The sequence below is a fragment of the Dendrobates tinctorius genome, unplaced genomic scaffold (assembly GCF_039654945.1).
Source record: "Dendrobates tinctorius isolate UK_male_01 unplaced genomic scaffold, ASM3965494v1 ptg000159l, whole genome shotgun sequence".
NCBI classification, from domain to species: domain Eukaryota; kingdom Metazoa; phylum Chordata; class Amphibia; order Anura; family Dendrobatidae; genus Dendrobates; species Dendrobates tinctorius.
In genome coordinates, this window is record NW_027361826.1 from 18,649,692 (window position 1) to 18,671,253 (window position 21,562).

At 48.2% G+C, this 21,562-nt stretch overlaps 1 protein-coding gene across 4 annotated transcripts in view; it reads left to right on the forward strand.

Annotated features, from left to right (window-relative positions):
• Positions 1–21,562, forward strand: part of TNRC6B (trinucleotide repeat containing adaptor 6B) — a 165,994-nt gene that overhangs the window by 126,547 nt on the left and 17,885 nt on the right. For 3 of the 4 annotated variants that reach the window (XM_073549598.1, XM_073549597.1, XM_073549599.1), the window contains 15 exons: positions 583–657; positions 1,120–1,165; positions 1,582–1,730; positions 2,698–2,868; positions 3,928–4,053; positions 4,174–4,305; positions 4,583–4,681; positions 12,101–12,263; positions 12,985–13,110; positions 13,375–13,551; positions 14,590–14,736; positions 15,239–15,322; positions 15,429–15,665; positions 20,777–20,847; positions 20,935–21,074. In XM_073549598.1, coding sequence (XP_073405699.1) covers positions 583–657; positions 1,120–1,165; positions 1,582–1,730; positions 2,698–2,868; positions 3,928–4,053; positions 4,174–4,305; positions 4,583–4,681; positions 12,101–12,263; positions 12,985–13,110; positions 13,375–13,551; positions 14,590–14,736; positions 15,239–15,322; positions 15,429–15,665; positions 20,777–20,847; positions 20,935–21,074 — 1,943 coding nt within the window. The remainder of the gene's footprint in view (positions 1–582; positions 658–1,119; positions 1,166–1,581; positions 1,731–2,697; positions 2,869–3,927; positions 4,054–4,173; positions 4,306–4,582; positions 4,682–12,100; positions 12,264–12,984; positions 13,111–13,374; positions 13,552–14,589; positions 14,737–15,238; positions 15,323–15,428; positions 15,666–20,776; positions 20,848–20,934; positions 21,075–21,562) is intronic. The other variant, XM_073549600.1, reaches the window with a different exon arrangement.

Consider the following 21,562-nt stretch of genomic DNA (forward strand, 5'->3'; position numbering starts at 1 on the left):
CACAGAGGAGCCTTCATTTGCTAGGTGGTACAAACTTGTCAAGCTTGTGGAAGTTGGTCGCTCTTGAACAGATGTTAAAAGGGGTATCCGGGACTAAGCACTAACAGGCATGTAGTTGCTAACAGAGGCAACTACCTGCCTGTTGTGTCTGGCACCAGTCATTGACCTCTCTTGCCAGAGATTCAGCTGCTCCCTGTCAACCGAGCAACGGTTTCTCTTCCTGTTGACAGTGCTGAACCACTGGTGTCGTGCTGATTAACAGCCGACTTCCCCCAATTATTCAGCTGCGAGCCGACTGTCAATCGGCATGACAACTGTAATACCACCCTGTCGGCAGGAAAAGAAATTGGCGCTCTGTTGACGTGATGTCAGCGGAAGTCTGTGACCGCTCTGTGTAAGCAGACAACCGCTCCGGGCACAACAGGCAGGTAGGTAGCAACTGCCCACCTGCTGGTGCTTTAGGTACCAATATCCTCTTTAAACCCGCTCATTAAGTAAGCACCTGTAAATTTCTATGTAAATCAACACTTGGCTAAGAACCAAACCCATTCACTGAAAACTGCAATATCTTCTTACTTTCAGGGTTCCCTAAAAGGGGGAAACAATGATTCCTGGATAAACCCATTGTCCAAGCAGTTCTCAAACATCGGATTACTGGTAAGCCACATCTCCTGGAGGCATACATGTCCTCGTGTACGGCATCTGAATGTCACCTCTACCTTCTTTTTCCCGGTTTACATGCTATACGTAGGCGTTATTCATGCAAATTTGCTGAACCTCTTCACAGCCGTCACCTCCGTGACACAGTACAGCAGCCTGTAGACTTTTCTGAAGGGAATGGGTCCTGATAATGTGATTTCTTTGGACCTCTTCTCCCGTTTTGATGTGATTATTCCAGTGGGTATATGTTTAGAGACCCTGGCTCCAGTTTATCACAACTGGCAGCTTGTGATGAATTAGTGCCTTTTTTTTTTTTCCGCAATTTTTTGCATATATTGTATGTGTAATTTTTCACTAGTGAATGGTTTTCATTACTTTATGCCTGAACAGTCTCCTGTCTCTTTCTCTCCATGTACGATGGTAATTAATCTGTTCTGAATTTCTTTTTGTGTTGTGTAGAGCCAAGTGGATGACTCGTCTGCTAGTAAGATGGACCACCCTGTTGGTGAGGAGTTTTACGTTTACATATGATCCTCTTCTGTATGAGATATAACATCACTCTTTCACATGCAACTTCCATCACACTGTGACGGGAGATAGTGGACAAATTCCACACTGCCGACAGAATTGACACGTATATCCCAGTATGGTGCTGTAAGGTGGTGGTTTATTTCAACGCATTTCGAAGTATATAACTTCTTCATGAAAAACCACATGTATGATGAGACAGCAGGAGTATTATTTAAATAGGTTAACGCTTTGAATGTGGGCGCCAAAAAACTCAACCACATGACGACATGTCAGGGTTCAGTCCGGTACCACATGGTAGGACACATGATATACAAAAAATGTTAGTAAGTTTACATGCAACTTCCAGTTATTGAATTGCATTTTTCCCCTTTCGTTTTTTTTTCCCCACAGGTGTTCTTCCAGAAAAGAAGTTTGAGGCGGACAAAAGGGGTGTGAATCTCGGGGATTACAATGATATGATGCGGAAGGACCGGTCAGGCTTCCGTCTGCCCAATTCCAAAGAGATGGGAGCTGCAGACAGCGGGCCTTATTTTGAGAAGGTGAGGATTTATCTTTGCAGTCCAATCTTAAGAATGTCTCAAAATAAATCTTTCTCTACCTTGATCAAGGATGAAATAACTGTTTACACGCTAATATTATATCCATGGGAAATGTATCACGCAGGTCTGTTAGTCTGTCCCAGTTCACCTTTGACTTGGGACTTGCCCCAGCTTTTGTTTTCTTGGTACTAGTTTTGGTGTGGTTCTGTCTCCTTGCCGCAGTCCGTCCTATTTTGGCAGCGTCTGTGCTTGACAAGGGGTAGACAAACACTGGAATTCACAGTTCTATGAAATGCCTTCTCCAAGTGTATAGATTGCATGTCTCTGATGATGCATTTAGTTTAATTATTATATGCAGTGAAGTATATTTTATGAACTTAAAGGAGTTACCCGATACATGATTAAAAAAAATAATTCTTGGATGGGTTTAAAAAGAAATAGTGGCATCCTCTCCTTCCAGCGGATGTAACGTACTCTGCTCCTGAGCTCTGTCATCTCTGAAAGTGTTGCCTGAAGTCACATAACCACTGCAGCCTGGGCTTTGCTGTAGAGGTCAAGTGGCTAGAATAGCTTATGACATGCTCATGTCATTTGACTGCTGCAGCCAGTCATGGGCTGCAGCGGCCCTATTTCCGAACGGAGACAGGCATTGCTTCTGGAGCATGCATGGATGTCCAGCACTAGATGTGTATGACCCTTTTTTTTTTTATTAAGCTCATCCATGCCTTGTCTTTATTTTTTCTACATTGGACAACCTCTTTATTTAGTGAGGCTAGTTCTGAGTGTTATTTTCCTAACTGATTTGCACGCTGTCTGCTTAAGAACGATTTTTCTCCACTAAATGATTGTGATTGGCAGAAGACTGACGCGTCTTTCATTTGCACTCAATAGAATTTCTGTGTCTGTCTCTCCTTTTCCCTCTCGCCTTCTGCTGCATCACTAACCAACACCCCTTGACTGACTTTAGCTGACTTTGCCTTTCTCCAATCAAGACGGGTGCCTTGGGGACGAGGCTCCGTGCTCTCCCTTTTCTCCCTCCCCCAGCTACAAGCTATCTCCCTCCGGCTCCTCGCTCCCATCCGTGGGCCTGGGGGCTATTGGTTCGGGCCTCAACCCCCAAACCTTCGCTGCTAGACAAGTAAGAGTTGTGTAAAACTACTTATTCACTTAAAGGGATTGTCCCAGCTGAGCAAGTTATCACCTATCCATTGCCGAGTACAGCGCTCTTAACGCAGCTGGTTTTCCCTGGTGTCTTTTAACAACTAGTCTTAACTTCAGCCTTAAAAAGTAATAGAAGTCTGGTGGACCCACTAGAAGTCAATAGGATCTGTATTAGAAAAAAAAAAGGTTTACGATGGCTCCATTTGTAATAATGATAGTTTTGTTGTCTACAAGCTTCATGCTAGCAGAGGCTTACGTCACTGACCTGATAATGTACTAATCTCGTTGTTGGACACCTCGGTCCGTATTCACAGAATGTTTATTTTACCATGATTTTCTATAATTGCATCACAAAAACACAGCAAGGCTGCAACGTCTCAACACTGCCTTGGGTTTGTTTCCAAAGTTGAAGGTTATTCGAGGATTTGCTTAATGACTGCTTCAAATTCTGGTTGAGTTGGGGTTTTTTACCCCCCATGCATTTCTCTCTCCTGTATTATGGTGGGTACGCCTGAGCTTAGTTATTTTCATTCATTCTCTTTAGGAGTGCACCAAAACCACTCCATTGCCTTATGGCTTCTTGCTTGTTGGTGGGTAGTGCACTCCTGAAGATTGAGTGTCTTGGGCCAGTGGGATGGCTGAGCCACTGGTCCAGATTGTTTGCTTTCCCAGGCTGCAGTCAGAGGCTGTTTTATCGCTGGGGCACTAATACTGGCCGAATCCAGCCATCCGAGAAGCTTCAGACCTTCACTTGCAAGCTCTATAGAATAATATCTTGCTAGTGCATGCTGCTTACTTAGAAAATCAGCCGCCTCTGATAATCTGCAGCGGTGGCCGGTGTCCTACGCAATAAGCAGCAGTAAGCAATAAAACAAATAATCCCTCCATTCTTGAGAATGGGAAGAATTTTTAATTAGAGGAAAATTGCACCTTGCTGTCATAACCATTTCTGATTATCCTTTAATGCACAGCAATTTGTATTAAAGTACACTTGCCAAATCTAAAGCTCAATAATTCTTGCACTTTTCTTATGTAGGGTGGCAATCATGGTCTGTTCGGGAACAGCGGTGCACAATCGCGAGGCATGCACAACCCTGTGCCATCGCTCAACTCATCTCCCAACCTCCGGGCACAAGTGCCTCCCCAGTTCCTTTCTCCCCAGGTAATGTTGAGTTTATTTATTTTTGTTTTTTCTTCTTTTCTTTTTTTTTTTGTTTAGGTGGCAGCTTTTTTAGAACATTTTAATATTTGGTTGTATGTTTTTTTCCTTTTATTTTCTCAGGTCTCGGCCTCTATGCTGAAACAGTTCCCTAACAGCAACATGAACCCGGGACTGTTCAACATGGGGCCACAGCTCTCTCCTCAGCAGATTGCCATGCTGAGCCAGCTCCCTCAAATCCAGCAGTTTCAGCTGGTAAGTAGATGAATGCAATACCACCAATATCTGTGCCTACTTTCCTCCAGCAATGAAGCGTAAAGGACAAATTTGCCAAACTTTGCTACAAAGTTTATGGTTAACTTGTTACCCCATGCAGCTGGCAAAGCGCCACATCCAGCCCTTTATTATTGCATGCATCTCTCTTTTACCTATCTAGGGGGCAGGTTCAGCTTTACCTCTGTGATTTGCTACAAGCAAAATTGTCCTATGGGATATTTGCATTACTGGTTGATGTTTGCATGTCTCTGTACAGGCCTGTCAGCTCCTCTTACAGCAACAACAACAGCAGCAGCAGCTACTACAGAATCAGAGGAAGATCTCGCAGGCCGTCAGGCAGCAGCAAGAACAGCAGGTAACTATTAAACTGATGGTTGAAACTTCCATCAAATCCACTAAAGGGGCCAGACAAAAAAAGATTATTGACTCAGAATGGGATAAAATAATGAACAAAATAAATATTCACTTAACCGATTCCCCGCTGCTGTTTCAACGATGGTCCTGTTGCAGCGATGACATCCCAGGGGATCAGTTATGACTTCTTATCCATTCTAAGCTGCTGAAGAACCTCTTAAATGTACGTAGCACTTTTATGGATGTAAGTGTCTATATGAAGACAGTATGTTATACATATGCCGCGATTAGATAGCTGAATCCTTATTCTGAGCAGCCTGTAGTCAGTGTCATCCCTGCTTGCATTTTGTTAGCTGCAGTGGGAAGGTAAGTCTGTTTTTTGTGTTTGGTGTCCATTATTCTCGGAGAGCAATTTCATGTCATGCAAAGCAACTTAGTTGTGGGGAATGTATCAATGAAAACCATTTCTTGTTTCAGAATCCAGATACAATGAATATAGTAGGGTGTGACATGTTTGTTAGTTTAAGCATCATGTACTGTAAACCCTAACACTCAAAAGGGAGTCCTGACACCCCTAAAATCAATATTAAGCAATCAGGTATTTTCCCCTATTAAAATAATACTGGCACTATATTGATTAGCAGTACAGTACCTGAGAAAAATACACTTAATGTACTTGCCATGAGGGGCTTCGTTGCAACATTGGCATGGCCAAAATTTTGGTGCACTCTATCGCCCTTTCATTTTGCATGTGTAGAGCTTTTTACCGCTTCTGATTGACAGTGTTTGCTTCCCAGAGCGAAACCTGTCTGAAGTCGGCCCATTTGTGTGCGCACTGACACTGCCTGAATCTGGCTGCACACACAGTGTGATCAGTTGCATCCTCCATGGCTTCTGTCTGCGCACGCCGATCACTGCACATAAGCACCTGAAGAGCGGCATCCATAAGGAGGGAGAATGTGTCCAACCACACTGTGTGCGCAGCTGGGTTCAAGCGGTGTCTGTGTGCATGTGGGCAAGATTCAGACATTGCTCACTCTGAAGTGAACACTGTAACTCAAAAGCAGGGATGACTTGCAAAATAAGGGAGCATAATGGTGCCAAAGCCCCATCATTTGCATGTGAATTAAAGTTATTTAGTGTATGGCCACCTTTTAGGTTCACAGACAGGACAGAACTTGGCGCTCTTCTACAGGCCCATAGCAAGCCATCACTGCCAGCTCACTCCACCAGTCTAACCACTTAGTTGCCATTGAAGCTATTAGTTGGGACATCTAAGGGTTTAATTTATTTGCTTCTTTTTAGTTGTCTTCTGTAGCGATGCAGATCAGTTCTACTTCTGCAGCATTGTACGTCATTGATTTGCTTGTTCCTGCTTTTTCTCCTTTGCCTTATTGGGGGACACAGGTACTGTGGGTTTATGCTACTGCCGCCTGGAGGCTGACACTAAGTGAAAAAAAGAGGTTAGCTCCTCCTCTGTCGTATACACCCTCGCCATGATTGCGGGCGGAAACCAGTTCATGCTTAGTGTCCATTGGAGGCACACATCTGTTTTGTTTTTTTTCTCCAGACTTTTTTTATTTTTTTTCCCTTTTTCTGTGAAGATGAGACATGGGGCGATGGACCCTATTGAAAGGGTCCGATCTCCCCAAACCAACAATGGGCGAGCACGTGTGAGTATCGCCTCAACGTATCCTCTCCCGCAACGAGGGACGTGTCTGGTCTTTTTTTCCCAGACTTTATTTTTTACCTTCCATGAAGATGAGACAGGGGCAATGGATCCTATTGAAAGGGTCTGATTTCCCCAAACCAACAACGGGCGAGCACGTGCGAGTGTCGCCTTCACGTATCCTCTCCCGCAACGTGGAACATGATGCCGTACTTAGCCCTGACCACCCCTAGGTATTGAAACCATGGGCTGTACAGAGACACAAACATAGTCCGTGCGGCCCCCACTGCTCCACCAATGCTAGACTGCGGTGCTGCAAGGCGGCAGACGGTCCCTCTCCTCACCCCTTGAAGGGGTTAGATGGAGCTAGCTAGGGTGCCTGCACCGTCCTATATGTGGCCCCCCTCCCCTCTACCTGAGCTGGAAAGCTGAAGCATCAGCACGGAGGGGATGGCTTGGGAGGGCTCCTGCAGCAGCGTCCACAGGGCTGGAGCCCTTAGCCTTGTTGTGTCGGGCGAAGGTAGTCACCCCCGTCGCTCGTGGCGGTGTATCTTCAGCTGGCGGTCAGTGGCGTTCTCCCCCCCCTCGCGGGCAGATGCTGAAAATCCAGCCTGCGGCTTCGGCCGGTGCTGGGCCACGGACAGAAGTCCCGCCTCCCTTCGCGTCACTTCCGTCGGCCCGCCCCCCGAGGCCTGGGCGGGCACCGAAGAAATTGAGCTCCCGGCTTCGGACCAGCGCTAGGCCTCAACCAGAAGTACCGCCCAGGATACGTCGTCTTCCGTCAGTCTGCCCGCAGCTGAGACGCACGCTTATTTGAATGGAGCAACGCCCGACACTTCCAGGACACGTGGGGGGCACAGGACTGGGGTAAGTGCTGCGCCCCAACCTGAGAGGTCACGTTGTGGGTAGATGAGGAGTGTTCCTCCCCCCCCAGCAGGCTGCAGTACTGATGCCTGGCAGATGCAGCATCTCCGGAAAAGCGAAAACATACACATTCCTATACGCGGCATGCATCTCTTGTCGGGCCGCTTTCCTGCGGGCACAGAGCAAGCGATTACGCGAAGCCTGCGATTCCAAACGCGCCCAGGAGCCCTCCCCTGCGACCGAGCCCAGGGTTCCAGAATGGGCCTTATCAATGTCGCAGTCTATGGCGTCACTTACGAGAGCAATCGGGTCCCTTCGCGCCCCAGATAGAGGCAGGGATAGTGGCTCACCTGTCTTGGTGGGGTCCTCCACCTCACAGGAGCCTTCGGCCTGCAGGGGCCGCTCTCACTCCAGGCAGACGGGGGGGAAACAAACCCACACGGCTTCTCCCGGTCCATCCGGTGCCTCGGCATCCGTGAGTTCTGCTTCTCGCTTTCCCTCACCAGCAGTCGAGAGCGAGCAAAGTTCAGATTATGACTCAGACGAACCCCTGGTTCTGGGTACCCCGGGGTGTCGAGAAACAGTGGACAGCCTCATAGAAGCCGACAATCAGACCCTGGGGATTGAGGATGATTCCACCCTGGCTTCAGGCCATAAGGTGTCATTTAAGCGAGCTAAGCGGCTGCATAGTTTTTTGCACTCACCCAGATCTTGAGGACATAGTGCAACGACACAGGGAACGGCCAGACAGGCGTTTCTCAGGCCAGAAGGTGCTGGAAGCAGGGTATCTGTTTTCCCCGGATCTCTGTAAAAAATGGACGGGAACCCCAACTGTGGATCCACCTGTGTCACGCTTGGCCTCTAAAACCCTGTTATCCATACCTAGTGGTTCTTCTATTAAGGACCCCACTGATCGTCTCATAGAGAGCTTGGCTCGCTCAGTTTTTGAAGCATCAGGATCAGCACTCTCTCCCTCGTTCGCGGCAATGTGGGTAGCCAAGGCAATGATTTCTTGGTCTGAATCATTGAACAGAGCCTTGCCGGATAGGGAGCTACCGGCAGAGGTATCAGAGATCGTGAGTCAGATCGCTATGGCTGGGGACTACTTAATCAATGCTTCTTTGGGTGCGGCCAATTGTGCGGCACTGACTGCTGCAAACGCAATTTCCATAAGGAGAGCCTTATGGTTAAGGACACGGCGGGCCGATTCAACCTCCAGGAGGTCCTTGACTTCCCTACCTTATCAGTGCAGCCGGCTATCCGGAGAGAAGTTAGACCAGCTTATCTCCCACGCCACTGGAGGGTAGAGTGGGTTTCTCCCTCAACAAAGGGTCAAACCGCCAATTCGCCGCCAGTTTCAAGCACGTTTTCGGGCCTTTCGCAACCCCGGGTGGACTACAGCGGCCAATTCCGCTGCTTCAAGTCGCCCCAACCAGGAGAGGGATCGACAAGTCTCAGAGCCAACCCGTTGGGGGAGATTGCGTGCTTGGCAGCCCAGGTCGAGGGGAACCAGGTCCCAGAGAGTGTCAGCCAAATGACTCGAGGCATTCTTTAGGCAACATCAGCAAAGTAGGCGGCCACCTACTCTTGTTCGCCACGTCTGGGTCACCGTCGCACATGACTCATGGGTGAGAGAGCTGGTATCCTCAGGGTACAAGATAGTTTGTCAGGTACCCCCCAAAGCGGTTCTTTCTCTCCCGTCTTCCCAAAGGGGAGACCCGGGCAAGGGCGTTGCTAGGAGCCGTCGATTTGCTCCAGCACAACGGAGTCATTATTCCCGTACCAGAGCACGAGAAGGCTCAGGGCTTCTATTCCAACCTATTCGCGGTCCCCAAGAAAGACGGGATGGTCAGGCCTGTTTTGGACCTTTAAAGCTCCTGAACAAATTTATCAGGGTCAGACATTTCCGGATGGAGTCTCTCCGTTCAGTTATATCGGCCATGGGGCAGGGAGAATACTTGGCCACTATCGACATCCAGGACGCCTACCTGCACATCCCCATTTTCCCCTCCGCATCAAAGATTTCTACCCTTCGCCATCAGCGGTTTACATTTCCAGTTCGCAGCGCTACCCTCCGGGCTAGCCACCGCCCCCAGAGTGTTCACAAAGGTCATGGCAGTCGTCATGGCCATTCTGCACTCTCGGGGCATAGTCGTTTTGCCTTACTTAGATGACCTCTTGGTCAAGGGCCCTTCAATTCGGGCATGCGAGGAGAGGGTCTCTTTCCCACTTACGATGGTTGGTCAACATGAAGAAATCATCCCCGGTCCCAGCTCAGAGGATTCCCTTTTTAGGGATGATATCTTGGCACCTGCCGAGACAAAGCCCTAGCACTCCGGCCGGGAGTCCAGACGCTTCACAGACCAGTCCCTCACACCATCCGTTTTCGGGATGAGGATACTAGGAAAGATGGTGGCAGCGATGGAAGCAATCTTGTTCGCCCAGTTTCATCTTCGCCCCCTGCAGCACGCCCTCTTGTCATCCTGGGACAAGAACCCATTCACGCTCGATCACCGGTGCCGGTTGTCCTCTCAGGTCAGTCAGTCACTCGAGTGGTGGACAATCAGTTCCGCACTGCTTCAGGGGAAACCTTTTCCCCCAGACCCTTGGATGGTAGTCTCAACCGATGCCAGCCTCCTCGGCTGGGGAGCGGTTTTTCACCACCACACGACCCAGGGACGGTGGTTGCCGCAGGAGGCACGCCTCCCGATCAACTTGTTGGAAGTACGAGCGATCTGGCTGGCTCTGCAACAGTTTCAGCACCTTCTAGCAGGCTGCCCCGTCCGGATTCAGTCGGACTACGCCATGGCGGTGGCTTACATCAATCTTCAAGGGGGCACCCGCAGTTGAGCAACCATGCGCAAGGTAGGGCACGTTCTTCACTGGGCCAGAAAGAACCACTCGGTGATATCAGCGGTCCACATCCCGGGCGTGGCGAACTGGGCAGCAGACTTCCTCAGCCGGCAGGGTCATGCGTCCGGGGAATGGTCACTGCACCCCGAGGTCTTCCAGCAGAGTTGCCAACAGTGGGGAACACCAGATGTGGACCCGATAGCCTCCAGGGTGAACGCCAAGGTGCCCATGTTTGTCGCTCGGTCCCTAGACCCGCAGGCGATCGCCGTGGATGCGTTGGTTCTGCCATGAAACCAGTTTCGCCTCCCATACTTATTCACCCCGCTGCCACTACTTCCGAAGGTCATCAAGAAGATCAAAACAGAGGGGATTTCAGCGATTCTGCTGGCCCCAGACTGGCCCCGTCGAGCGTGGAACACAGGTCTAGTGCAGCTGCTTGCCGACGTTCCTTGGTGACTGCCAGAGCGCCCAGATCTACTCTCCCAGGGCCCGGTCTTGCACCCGAGCTCAGGGGCCCTGTGTTTGACGGCGTGGCCGTTGAATCTTGGATTCGGACCCAGGCGGGGTTTGGGCGTGAGGTGGTGGCTACAATGGTTAGCGCCCGGAAGCCTACCTCAGCGCGAATTTACCATCACACCTGGAAGGTGTTTTTTTCTTTGTGTCGAGACCGCGGTTATCCTCCGCTGAGATTCTCTATTCCCATCATCTTGGCCTTTCTACGGTCCGGCCTAGACTCAGGATTGGGCCCGAGCTCTTTCAGGAGACAGATATCGGCTTTATCCGTCCTGTTCCAGCTCAGAATTGCTGCCAATTTACAGGTGAAAACTTTCATCCAAGGAGTCTCCCACTTGGTACCTCCCTATAGGGCGCCACTGAACGCCTGGGACCTTAACCTGGTCCTAAGCGTTCTGCATGAAGCTCCATTTGAACCACTACAGGATGTCTACTTGTCATACATTTCCTGGAAGGTAGTGTATCGTGTGGCGATAACATCCATCAGGCGGGTCTCGGAGCTGGCAGCAGGATAAGGTGGTTCTCAGACCAGCTCCCCCCTTGTCTGCCAAGGGTCGTTTCCTCGTTTCACATTAATGAGGATCTTATCTTGCCTTCATTCTCTCCAGCACCGGTACACCGCGTGGGAAAAGGCTCTTCACACGTTGGACCTAGTAAGAGCCCTCAGGAGGTACATGTCACGGACGGCTCCCTTTCGGCAGACAGACACGCTCTTCATGCTCCCCGAGGGCGCAGGAAGGGTCTCGCTGCCTCGAACTCGTCCATAGCCAGATGGATTCGTTTGACTATGCAGGAGTCCTACCACATCAGAGGTGCGCCAGTTCCATCAGGGATCAGAGCACACTCTATTCGGGCAATGGGCGCCTCTTGGGCGCTTCGGCACCAGACTTCGACAGAACAGGTTTGCAAGGCAGCAACCTGGTTCAGTCTGCACACGTTTGCCAAACATTACAATATCCATACTCCGGCTTCAGCGGATGCGAGCCTAGGTCGAAGAATTCTCCAAGCAGCGGTGGCGCACCTTTAGACAGGAGGTGCATGTAGCTTGGATCGGTGAGTCAACTTCCCACCCAGGGACTGCTTTAGGATGTCCTACAGTACCTGTGTCCCCCAATGAGGTGAAGGAGAAACAGGGATTTTTGTGATAAACTCACCGTAAAATCCTTTTCTCCGAGACGCTCATTGGGGGACACAGCACCCACCCTATTAGCCAAGGTGGCTCTTGTTTATTTAATTAATGTGCATTTTTGTTGACATTGAGGTGGTTATTTTCTATACATATTGTTACTTGCATTAAGGCTGATTTTGTTGTTCTCATACTGCTTTTGAACTAAACTGGTTTCCGCCCGCAATCAGGGCGAGGGTGTATACGGCGGAGGAGGAGCTAACCTTTTTTTTTTTTCCACTTCATGTCAGCTTCCAGGGGGGCAGTAGCATACACCTACAGTACCTGTGTCCCCCAATGAGCGTCTCAGAGAAAAGGATTTTACGGTGAGTTTCACAAAAATCCCTGTTTTTCAGCAATTGGCTCGAATGGTAAGTGCCCTCCAGCAGCAGCAACAACAACAGAGGCAGCCGGGTATGAAGCACTCTCCCTCTCATCCGGCTGGTCCCAAGTCTCATCTGGATCCTGTAGGGCTCTCAGACATGCAGTCCAAAGGGCACATGCCTGGATATGGATCAGGTTAGTGCTTTACTCTTAGGAATGTGGGGTAGGGGTGTAAGCAATTAAAGCTGTCATGGGAGCAGTGTTAAGCTCATACTGCAGAATATATTTGGGTGTAGTGACCTCTAGATGCAGTCCCTCTTTAACTTGCACGAGTCGTAGAACAGTTTTCGAGGCCAACCCTAAAGATTCTGCTTTTTAATGATGGTGCCAAATGTATAAATAAGTGATTTGAATAACTTTGAAGATTAGGCACCAATTCTCTTGGCTGATAACTGTGCTTCGTTAAATACAAATGACTCCTCACTCTTCAAAATTCAGGACTTCTTCAGTGTTCACATATTACGTAGACGATAAGAAAATAAATGGAGCACTCATCCGGTCCTTCTTGTTCATATTCTTTTATCCATATTAAATGGTATTCACATCTCAGTAAGGTGCATAGTTCGGTGTGCAGGGGAGTGAGCAGGTGAACAAGCGTGACAGACTACAGCCGTTTCGCGCTGTTAATGCTCTTCTACGCGTCTATACTCCACTGCACTATGCACCTTATTGAGATGTGAATACCATTTAATATGGATGAAAGAAATTGAACAAGAAGGACCGGGTGAGTGCTCCATTTCTTTTCGTCTCATCTACGTAATATATAAATAAATGATTGCCTTGGTGAAAAACTGATTTTGAAAGTGGTAAATGATTTATTTTTTTGCAGTTAAAAAATAATTTCCGTCATTTTTAGGCTTTAGCTCAAGTGGAGTTGATTATGGAAAGGAGGCTGGGGTAGAATCCCGATTTAAGCAGTGGACATCCATGATGGATGGGTTGCCTTCATCAGTGTCTCAAGATGTTAGTCTACCTAAAAATGGTAAGCCTTTGTCTTGCATTACAGTATTGTGGAAGATAGAAAAAAAAAGTGTATATATTTTCAAGAAAGATATTTTAAAAAAAAGTTAACGTTTGGCGGCTCAGAATTAGTAACGTCTTTTATCAAACCTGTTTTTTTGATAACCAGCTGAGTTTGTGATTTTATCGTAAGCCCATAGCCAATAAGAATTTCTACACGGAAAACTCCTTTTAAAGAATAAAGAGTTAGAAATATTTTTCTAATTGCCTTTACTTTTGGTCTCAGGCTCCATTGCACCTCCTGGGAAGAATCATGGGGGTTCTCCCTACAACCAGTATGACATGATGTCTGGGGATTCTGTGGGACTGCATGGAGGGCCAACGGGTGACAGCTGGTTACCTGCCAAATCACCTCCTTCAAGCAAAATGGGAAGCAAATCCATTAATACCAGCTGGCCTCCAGGTGGGTGCCGGGAATCATTCTACATATTGGTTTTCAATCCTCAGAATCTAGACAGGCTGGTAAAGTCAACTGCTGATTTATGGATAGTTTTGACAGAAATTGATGCCAACCAGTTGATAGATTTTTCACTGTATACTATAGTTTTTACAGGCAGCACAATCGCCATTTATAGTCAGCATGCTGTCGTTCTTAGGCTCGGTTTATGTGAACATCAGCATTCTCAGATCAGCCTCGACTGTGCAGGTCGAGGAGCTTGTCTGCGTGGTAGAAGGGCACAGGATTTGTCCGCCATTTGTGCTAGTGCGGTCTCATATGTGAAAGAGAAGAAACTTGTGCATGCTGAACGTAGCCTTATAAGTTCTCTGCTGTTGTCTTGCCATAGAAAGCCATGCACCCATGGTGGACAAAGCCTTATACTGAGACAAGCAAGACAAACATGTAACTCTGCACTTGCACAGGTCCTTTATATCCTAGAAACCTTAGAAATCTGCACTTATGCACAGTTTCCATGGGTTTGCAATAATACTAATGGACATTTCAGGACTTAACTTGTTTTCACCGGAAAACCCATTTACCACCCATCTTCAGGATAGGAGATGACTTACTGATCGCTGAGATCTGCGTGACATCGCTCCATTTATTCTCTACGGGACTGCTGGAAAAAGGCGAGCACAGCACTTGGCAGCCCCATCGGGAATGAGTGGGAGTGATGGTCGAGCATGGGCCTTCCAGTCCATTCTAATGGAAAGAAATGCGCCCCTTGCTGGCGATCAGTGAGGGTCCTAGTAGTCAGACCCCCCACTGTGAATAAGTCAGGACAAAACCACAAAGTGTAAGCAAATCGCCATAGTTGTGGATAGATGGATTCATGTAGGTGGCAGTATGCTTTTTTTTTTTAGTTCTGTGTATGAGAAATATTAGTGATTTCCTCGTTTTCATTTATTGAAATGTTGATGTTTGGACTGGAAAACATGCCGCATCCACACTACTTATAACGAAGATCATTGTGTACATGCTTTTTATCATTTTGTTTTGCAGAGTTTCAACCAGGCGTGCCATGGAAAGGAATTCAGAATATTGACCCAGAATCCGACCCTTATGTTACCCCTGGCAGTGTGCTAGGGGGTCCAGCCCCATCTCCCATCGTAGATACTGACCACCAGCTACTGCAGGACACCCCAACAGGTAAAGCTGGGTGTTTACAAGGCTTTTTTGGCTTCCATTTACTTTGTATGCTGGTATATTGTAAATAAAGCTCAGCCATAGACTAATGATATCTATGTAACAGATTGTGGGAAATATTTCCAATGTACACGTTAAAGCGCAGAAGTGTGATGCAAACAGAGCCCAAGTTATAAATGAGGATTATATGAAGTTACTCTTGTTCACGATCCCCAGCAAATACATAGTGTCCTCATTTTAATGAAGTAATTATTGGCAATTTTGTGGAGACATTTAGGCTAGGGAAGGGTCACACATTGTGGTCAGTGTACGGCCACAAACTAACAGTCGCAACTAATATGTGGTTCCAATAACTGCACTTGGTATTTACATGACCGCAGTGCATTCTCGGCTTCACCACAGGAGGGCAGTGTAACCTTGCTGGTCTTGTATTTGACATACTTTGCTGTATAAATGACCAGTCTGTGCTAATACAACCAGTATCTCCTGGTATTTCACATTTTAGGGTCCACTTCTTCCCTCAACACCTCGCTGCCTTCACCTGGTGCCTGGCCCTACAGTGCCTCAGAGAATATCCACAGCACTTCAGGTATTGCCCTCCATAGAGCCGTGTAATCTGACACGGTTTGTATCCGCCTTCATATGTAATAGGATGTTTTACGAAACATGTCTCATATAATTTTTTTTTTTTTAAGCACTCTCAGCAAAGTTTGGAGACTATAAATCCACCTGGTCACCAGACCCCATTGGACACAACCCCTCACATCATTCTAACAAGATGTGGAAGAATCAGATGTCCAGGAATAGCCCTGGGCTGCCTCGCCCCCCTCCAGGGCTCACCAACAACCCCAAAGCCACCAACTCCCCCTGGAACAGCACAGCCCCTCGGTCTGCCAGAGGATGGGGGACACAGGACTCCAGGATTTCATCTGGTAAATGACTAATGGTCCTTGTCTGTCATGTAGAGTCCACTCATTGTGATGATTGCTCGTCTTCTCCCCAATAGCACACCGGTATGATGATTCCAGCTCACCGTCCACCACTTCCACACTTTTTATTTATTACAATCCATAATTACATTCACTAAAAGGAATTTCACTCTTTCGTATCCCCCCACACACACGCACACTTTTTGGTTATTAATTTGTTGATCTGTAATGATTTTCTTGATAGTCTTTAAGTCCTTGCATATTTTGGCCTTGTTTAGACCTTTTAAAGATGCTGCTTATAATAACTTTTTTTAATTACTATATTATTATTTACTACTGTTATTATATAATATATTTTATTTTAACCAAATTTGCTGACCACCCATGTCACACACTGCTGTAGTTGTGCAGACGTGGGAGGCCATTGCTAGCCCCCCGAAAACCAACAGCACTTCAGGAATAGATCATTCTAAACAAATAAAATGGCAATGGTAGGGAGTGATAAAACACTGCTGAATGAAGGAGATGGTCTAGAAGCACAATCGGTAAAGAAAAAAAAATTGTATCCAAATCTACAGAGTGGTATCAGGGGGTCATCAATGGGGTAAAAGAGCGAACACCCTTCCTCTAACGGTTTATGTGCCGCAGTCACTTATTGCAGATTCTGGCCATTACAGCAGGGTTGTTGTCTGTGTAACACAGCCTGCACCTGCCAGTGCTGGTGTATGACCCCTGTGTCCGTGCCATCACTGCGCGCTAATAGTTTAGAGGCTTATAGGAACTGTGTGACCCACTCAATATAACATTATTGTGTACGGCAGGAATGCCTGATAAATAGATCATGTTCCTACCCCAACAAACCCCAAAAACTGGAAGAACCGGTATCTACTTACCCCAATTGCTGATGTAAAGTGGCCGCCAGAGGTGACGTTCCATAAAGGATAATGCAGCGGTTACCACAGCTCACTACCTGCTGTAGCTGCTTATCTTTAGGAGAGCAGCATTCTGTTGATTTTCTGTCTGGTTTCTAGCGGTGAGCCCCTGTCTATTAGACATTTATGATGTTTCCCAGGTTCCCCAACCTGTGGCTCGCAGCTGTCAGACCGCTTGGTGCTTTAGTACCCGGGGTATCATATGACCATGAAGCAGGTCCCCAGGTGGGGACTCTTGTGAGTAGCTCCGCACAGAAGAGCACTTGTGGATGTATGTGTACTGGTCTGAGAGGTGAAGCGGTAGATAAAGTATGGTAATGGAGAGCATACCGGTCAGAGCCGGTGGCTGAAGCAGGATGTGACATGGGGGTGAAGTGGGAACCCCTGGATGAAGGTAGAGACTGCCATGGTGGTGTTTCTTTGGGGAAATTTTGTCTGTCATATCAGTAATCTGAATACTGGGAGAAGTGGCCTCAAGATCACCCTTTAGACGTGGTTTGTGATGCTCTCAGAGCTGAATGTGGCTCCCAAGGTAAGAAAGTTTGGGGGCCACTGCTGTTTACTATCTGATGTCAAAGCATCCCCTTGCTGGGAACCCCAGCGATGTGGTGTAATCTGTGGATAAACCTTGTCCGACATGTTGTTTTTTCCTATAGTACAACCACAGGGGGAGGTAAGCCTTTCACAGCACCCCTCAATATTAGCCGGCTGTGAGAAGATGACAGGACAGAGCCCTAAGGGACTCTTTGTAAGCGCTCAGCACTCTGGCCAGGTGATGCGGATTCTAAACCGAAGACCCACGGCTAGTGTTGAGCGATACCTTCCGATATCGGGAAATATCGGATCGGATTGGATCGGACCGATACACCAAAAATATCGGGTATCACCGATTCCGATACCGGAAACCCATGCAAGTCAATGGGGCACAAATATCGGAATAAAAATAAACCCTTTCTTTCCTTGCACATCCAGTTTGGGAGGGGGGAAGAGTGTGGGCAGAGACTGTGTGTGTGCGGGCCTGCCGGAGGTCTCTGCCCGCCTGCCGGGAGTTGTGTGTGTGTGCAGGCATCGTCCAATGGGACTACAAGTCCCATCGGGCGATGCCTGCCACAATGACAGTGATTGACACATTAGCCAATGATGGGACAGTAGTAGTCCCATCATCCAGCTAATGTGTTGAATGTAAAAAAAAAAAAAAAAAATGCATACTACATATATACAACATTCATACAACATGCAGCCTGTACAGACTCCCGGCAGGCCCGCACAGACTCCCGGCAGGCCCGCACAGACTCCCGGCAGGCCAATCACAGCCATGCCATTAGTTAACATGGCTAACACAACTGGCTCATTGCATTATAGGAACTTCCGATTCCGGTATTCGATATTGTAAAAATATCGGAACTCTGTATCGGAACTCCGATACAGCGAATATCGGCCGGTACCGATATTTGCAGTATCGGAATGCTCAACACTACCCACGGCTATTAGAGCTTGACACATCGGCGGCGGGTTAGTTCAGGGAGCACAATACCATCAGTACTCCGAAATCAGACTTGTCCGCCCGAACATTAGTCTAATATGTATCATATAGCAGAAAAGAATATTAGCCAGAAGCAGCTTTTTGCCGCACCCTTATGACAAGTTTTGGAAGGGGATAGAACAATCAAGCATGTTGGATTTTAACATGCCCCATGTTTTGTTCCCTGGAAGAGCCTTTAGCAATGTTTATTAGCGGTACATAGGATTGGTGTTTGTATGAGTGTAGCTGCAGCCTCTTTGCTTTTATCCATTAGTACCATAGGCGGTATGGATGGAGCGGTATGTGGTTCTCTGACCACGACGGATACAGATGGAGCGGTATATGTTTCTCTGTCCACGATGGCTACAGATGGAGCGGTATGTGCTTTTCTGACCACGATGGCTACAGATGGAGCGGTATGTGGTTCTCTGACCACGATAGCTACAGATGGAGCGGTATGTGCTTCTCTGACCACGATGGCTACAGATAGAGCGGTACGTGCTTCTCTGACCATGATGGCTACAGATGGAGCGGTATGTGCTTCTCTGACCACGATGGCTACAGATGGAGCGGTTCGTGCTTCTCTGACCACGATGGCTACAGATGGAGCGGTATGTTCTTTTCTGACCACGATGGCTACAGATGGAGCGGTATGTGCTTCTCTGACCACGATGGCTACAGATGGAGCGGTACGTGCTTCTCTGACCACGATGGCTACAGATGGAGCGGTATGTGCTTCTCTGACCACGATGGCTACAGATGGAGCGGTACGTGCTTCTCTGACCACGATGGCTACAGTTGGACAGGTATGTGCTTCTCTGACCACGATGGCTACAGATGGAGCGGTATGTGCTTCTCTGACCACGATGGCTACAGATGGAGCGGTACGTGCTTCTCTGACCATGATGGCTACAGGTGGAGTGGTATGTGGTTCTCTGACCACGATGGCTACAGGTGGAGTGGTATGTGGTTCTCTGACCACTATGGCTACAGTTGGAGCGGTATGTGGTTCTCTGACCACGATGGCTACAGATGGAGCGGTATGTGGTTCTCTGACCACGATGGCTACAGATGGAGCGGTTCGTGCTTCTCTGACCACGATGGCTACAGATGGAGCCGTACGTGCTTCTCTGACCACGATGGCTACAGATGGAGCGGTATGTTCTTTTCTGACCACGATGGCTACAGATGGAGCGGTATGTGCTTCTCTGACCACGATGGCTACAGATGGAGCGGTACGTGCTTCTCTGACCACGATGGCTACAGGTGGAGTGGTATGTGGTTCTCTGACCACTATGGCTACAGTTGGAGCGGTATGTGCTTCTCTGACCACGATGGCTACAGATGGAGCGGTATGTGCTTCTCTGACCATGATGGCTACAGATGGAGCGGTACGTGCTTCTCTGACCATGATGGCTACAGGTGGAGTGGTATGTGGTTCTCTGACCACGATGGCTACAGGTGGAGTGGTATGTGGTTCTCTGACCACTATGGCTACAGTTGGAGCGGTATGTGGTTCTCTGACCACGATGGCTACAGATGGAGCGGTATGTGGTTCTCTGACCACGATGGCTACAGATGGAGCGGTTCGTGCTTCTCTGACCACGATGGCTACAGATGGAGCCGTACGTGCTTCTCTGACCACGATGGCTACAGATGGAGCGGTATGTTCTTTTCTGACCACGATGGCTACAGATGGAGCGGTATGTGCTTCTCTGACCACGATGGCTACAGATGGAGCGGTACGTGCTTCTCTGACCACGATGGCTACAGATGGAGCGGTATGTGCTTCTCTGACCACGATGGCTACAGATGGAGCGGTACGTGCTTCTCTGACCACGATGGCTACAGTTGGACAGGTATGTGCTTCTCTGACCACGATGGCTACAGATGGAGCGGTATGTGCTTCTCTGACCACGATGGCTACAGATGGAGCGGTACGTGCTTCTCTGACCATGATGGCTACAGGTGGAGTGGTATGTGGTTCTCTGACCACGATGGCTACAGGTGGAGTGGTATGTGGTTCTCTGACCACTATGGCTACAGTTGGAGCGGTATGTGGTTCTCTGACCACGATGGCTACAGATGGAGCGGTATATGCTTCTCTGACCATGATGGCTACAGGTGGAGCGGTGTGTGGTTCTCTGACCACGATGGCTACAGATGGAGCGGTATGTGCTTTTCTGACCACGGTGGCTGCAGATGGAGCGGTACGTGCTTCTCTGACTACGATGGCTACAGATGGAGCGGTATGTTCTTTTCTGACCACGATGGCTACAGATGGAGCGGTATGTGCTTCTCTGACTACGGTGGCTGCAGATGGAGCGGTACGTGCTTCTCTGACTACGATGGCTACAGATGGAGCGGTATGTTCTTTTCTGAACACGATGGCTACAGATGGAGCGGTATGTGCTTCTCTGACCACGATGGCTACAGATGGAGCGGTACGTGCTTCTCTGACCGCGATGGCTACAGGTGGAGTGGTATGTGGTTCTCAAACCACGATGGCTACAGATGAAGTGGTATGTGGTTCTCTGACCACGATGGAGCCTCCTGTACTAATGAGCAGAACACCCACAGCAATCATTAGAAGTGACCAATGTTATTATGGATGTAATATTTTATGTGGAAATTAATAAGCTACTTTTGACCTTCTCTAGGCTCTACCTGGAGTGATGGCAGTTCTGTGCGTCCTAGCTATTGGCTCATCCTTCTTAATCTTACACCACAGGTATGATCAGATGCTGTTTATTAAAAGGATAAGTATCAAATATATTTATTTTTGTGTGTGTGATTTTGTTTGATTTCCTCTTTCTAGATCGACGGCTCTACACTGCGGACGATCTGCATGCAGCATGGCCCCCTGCTGACATTCCATCTCAACCTCACCCAGGGCACAGCTCTCATCCGATACAGCACCAAACAGGAGGCAGCCAAGGCCCAGAATGCCCTGCACATGTAAGTGCTCATAACGACCACATAACATAATGCATGCGTGTTCAGGCAGGCAAATCCATGTTTCCAGGTCGGTCCCTGTAAGTTATTTGTGCCAGAGGTAGCAGATTTTCTGTCTAGCTTGAGAGATGACAGAATATCTCGACATTTGTTTCTTGTAGATTTGCCCACTTTTGGATGACAGATTTGAAATTACGGGGCGGGGTTATGCGTGGAGTGGCGGGGCATCCTCAGCATGTGCGCTCTGATCTCTGCCAGTATGTGGTCACTGCTCTCTACATCCGGAAGTTTAACTAGTGAGCGGCTTCAGATATCAGAGCGCACCATACAGAATAAAAAAATCTTCCCAATATGTGCAGCATTCTGTTTCCTGACAAACAGTATGAACATTGAGCTGATTCTGGTGCAGATTCTAGGCAGATCTACTGCAGGGTTTAGAGCGCCAGGCTTGGATTTCTACTGTGCAGTGCAATATACATGTCGGCCGTCCT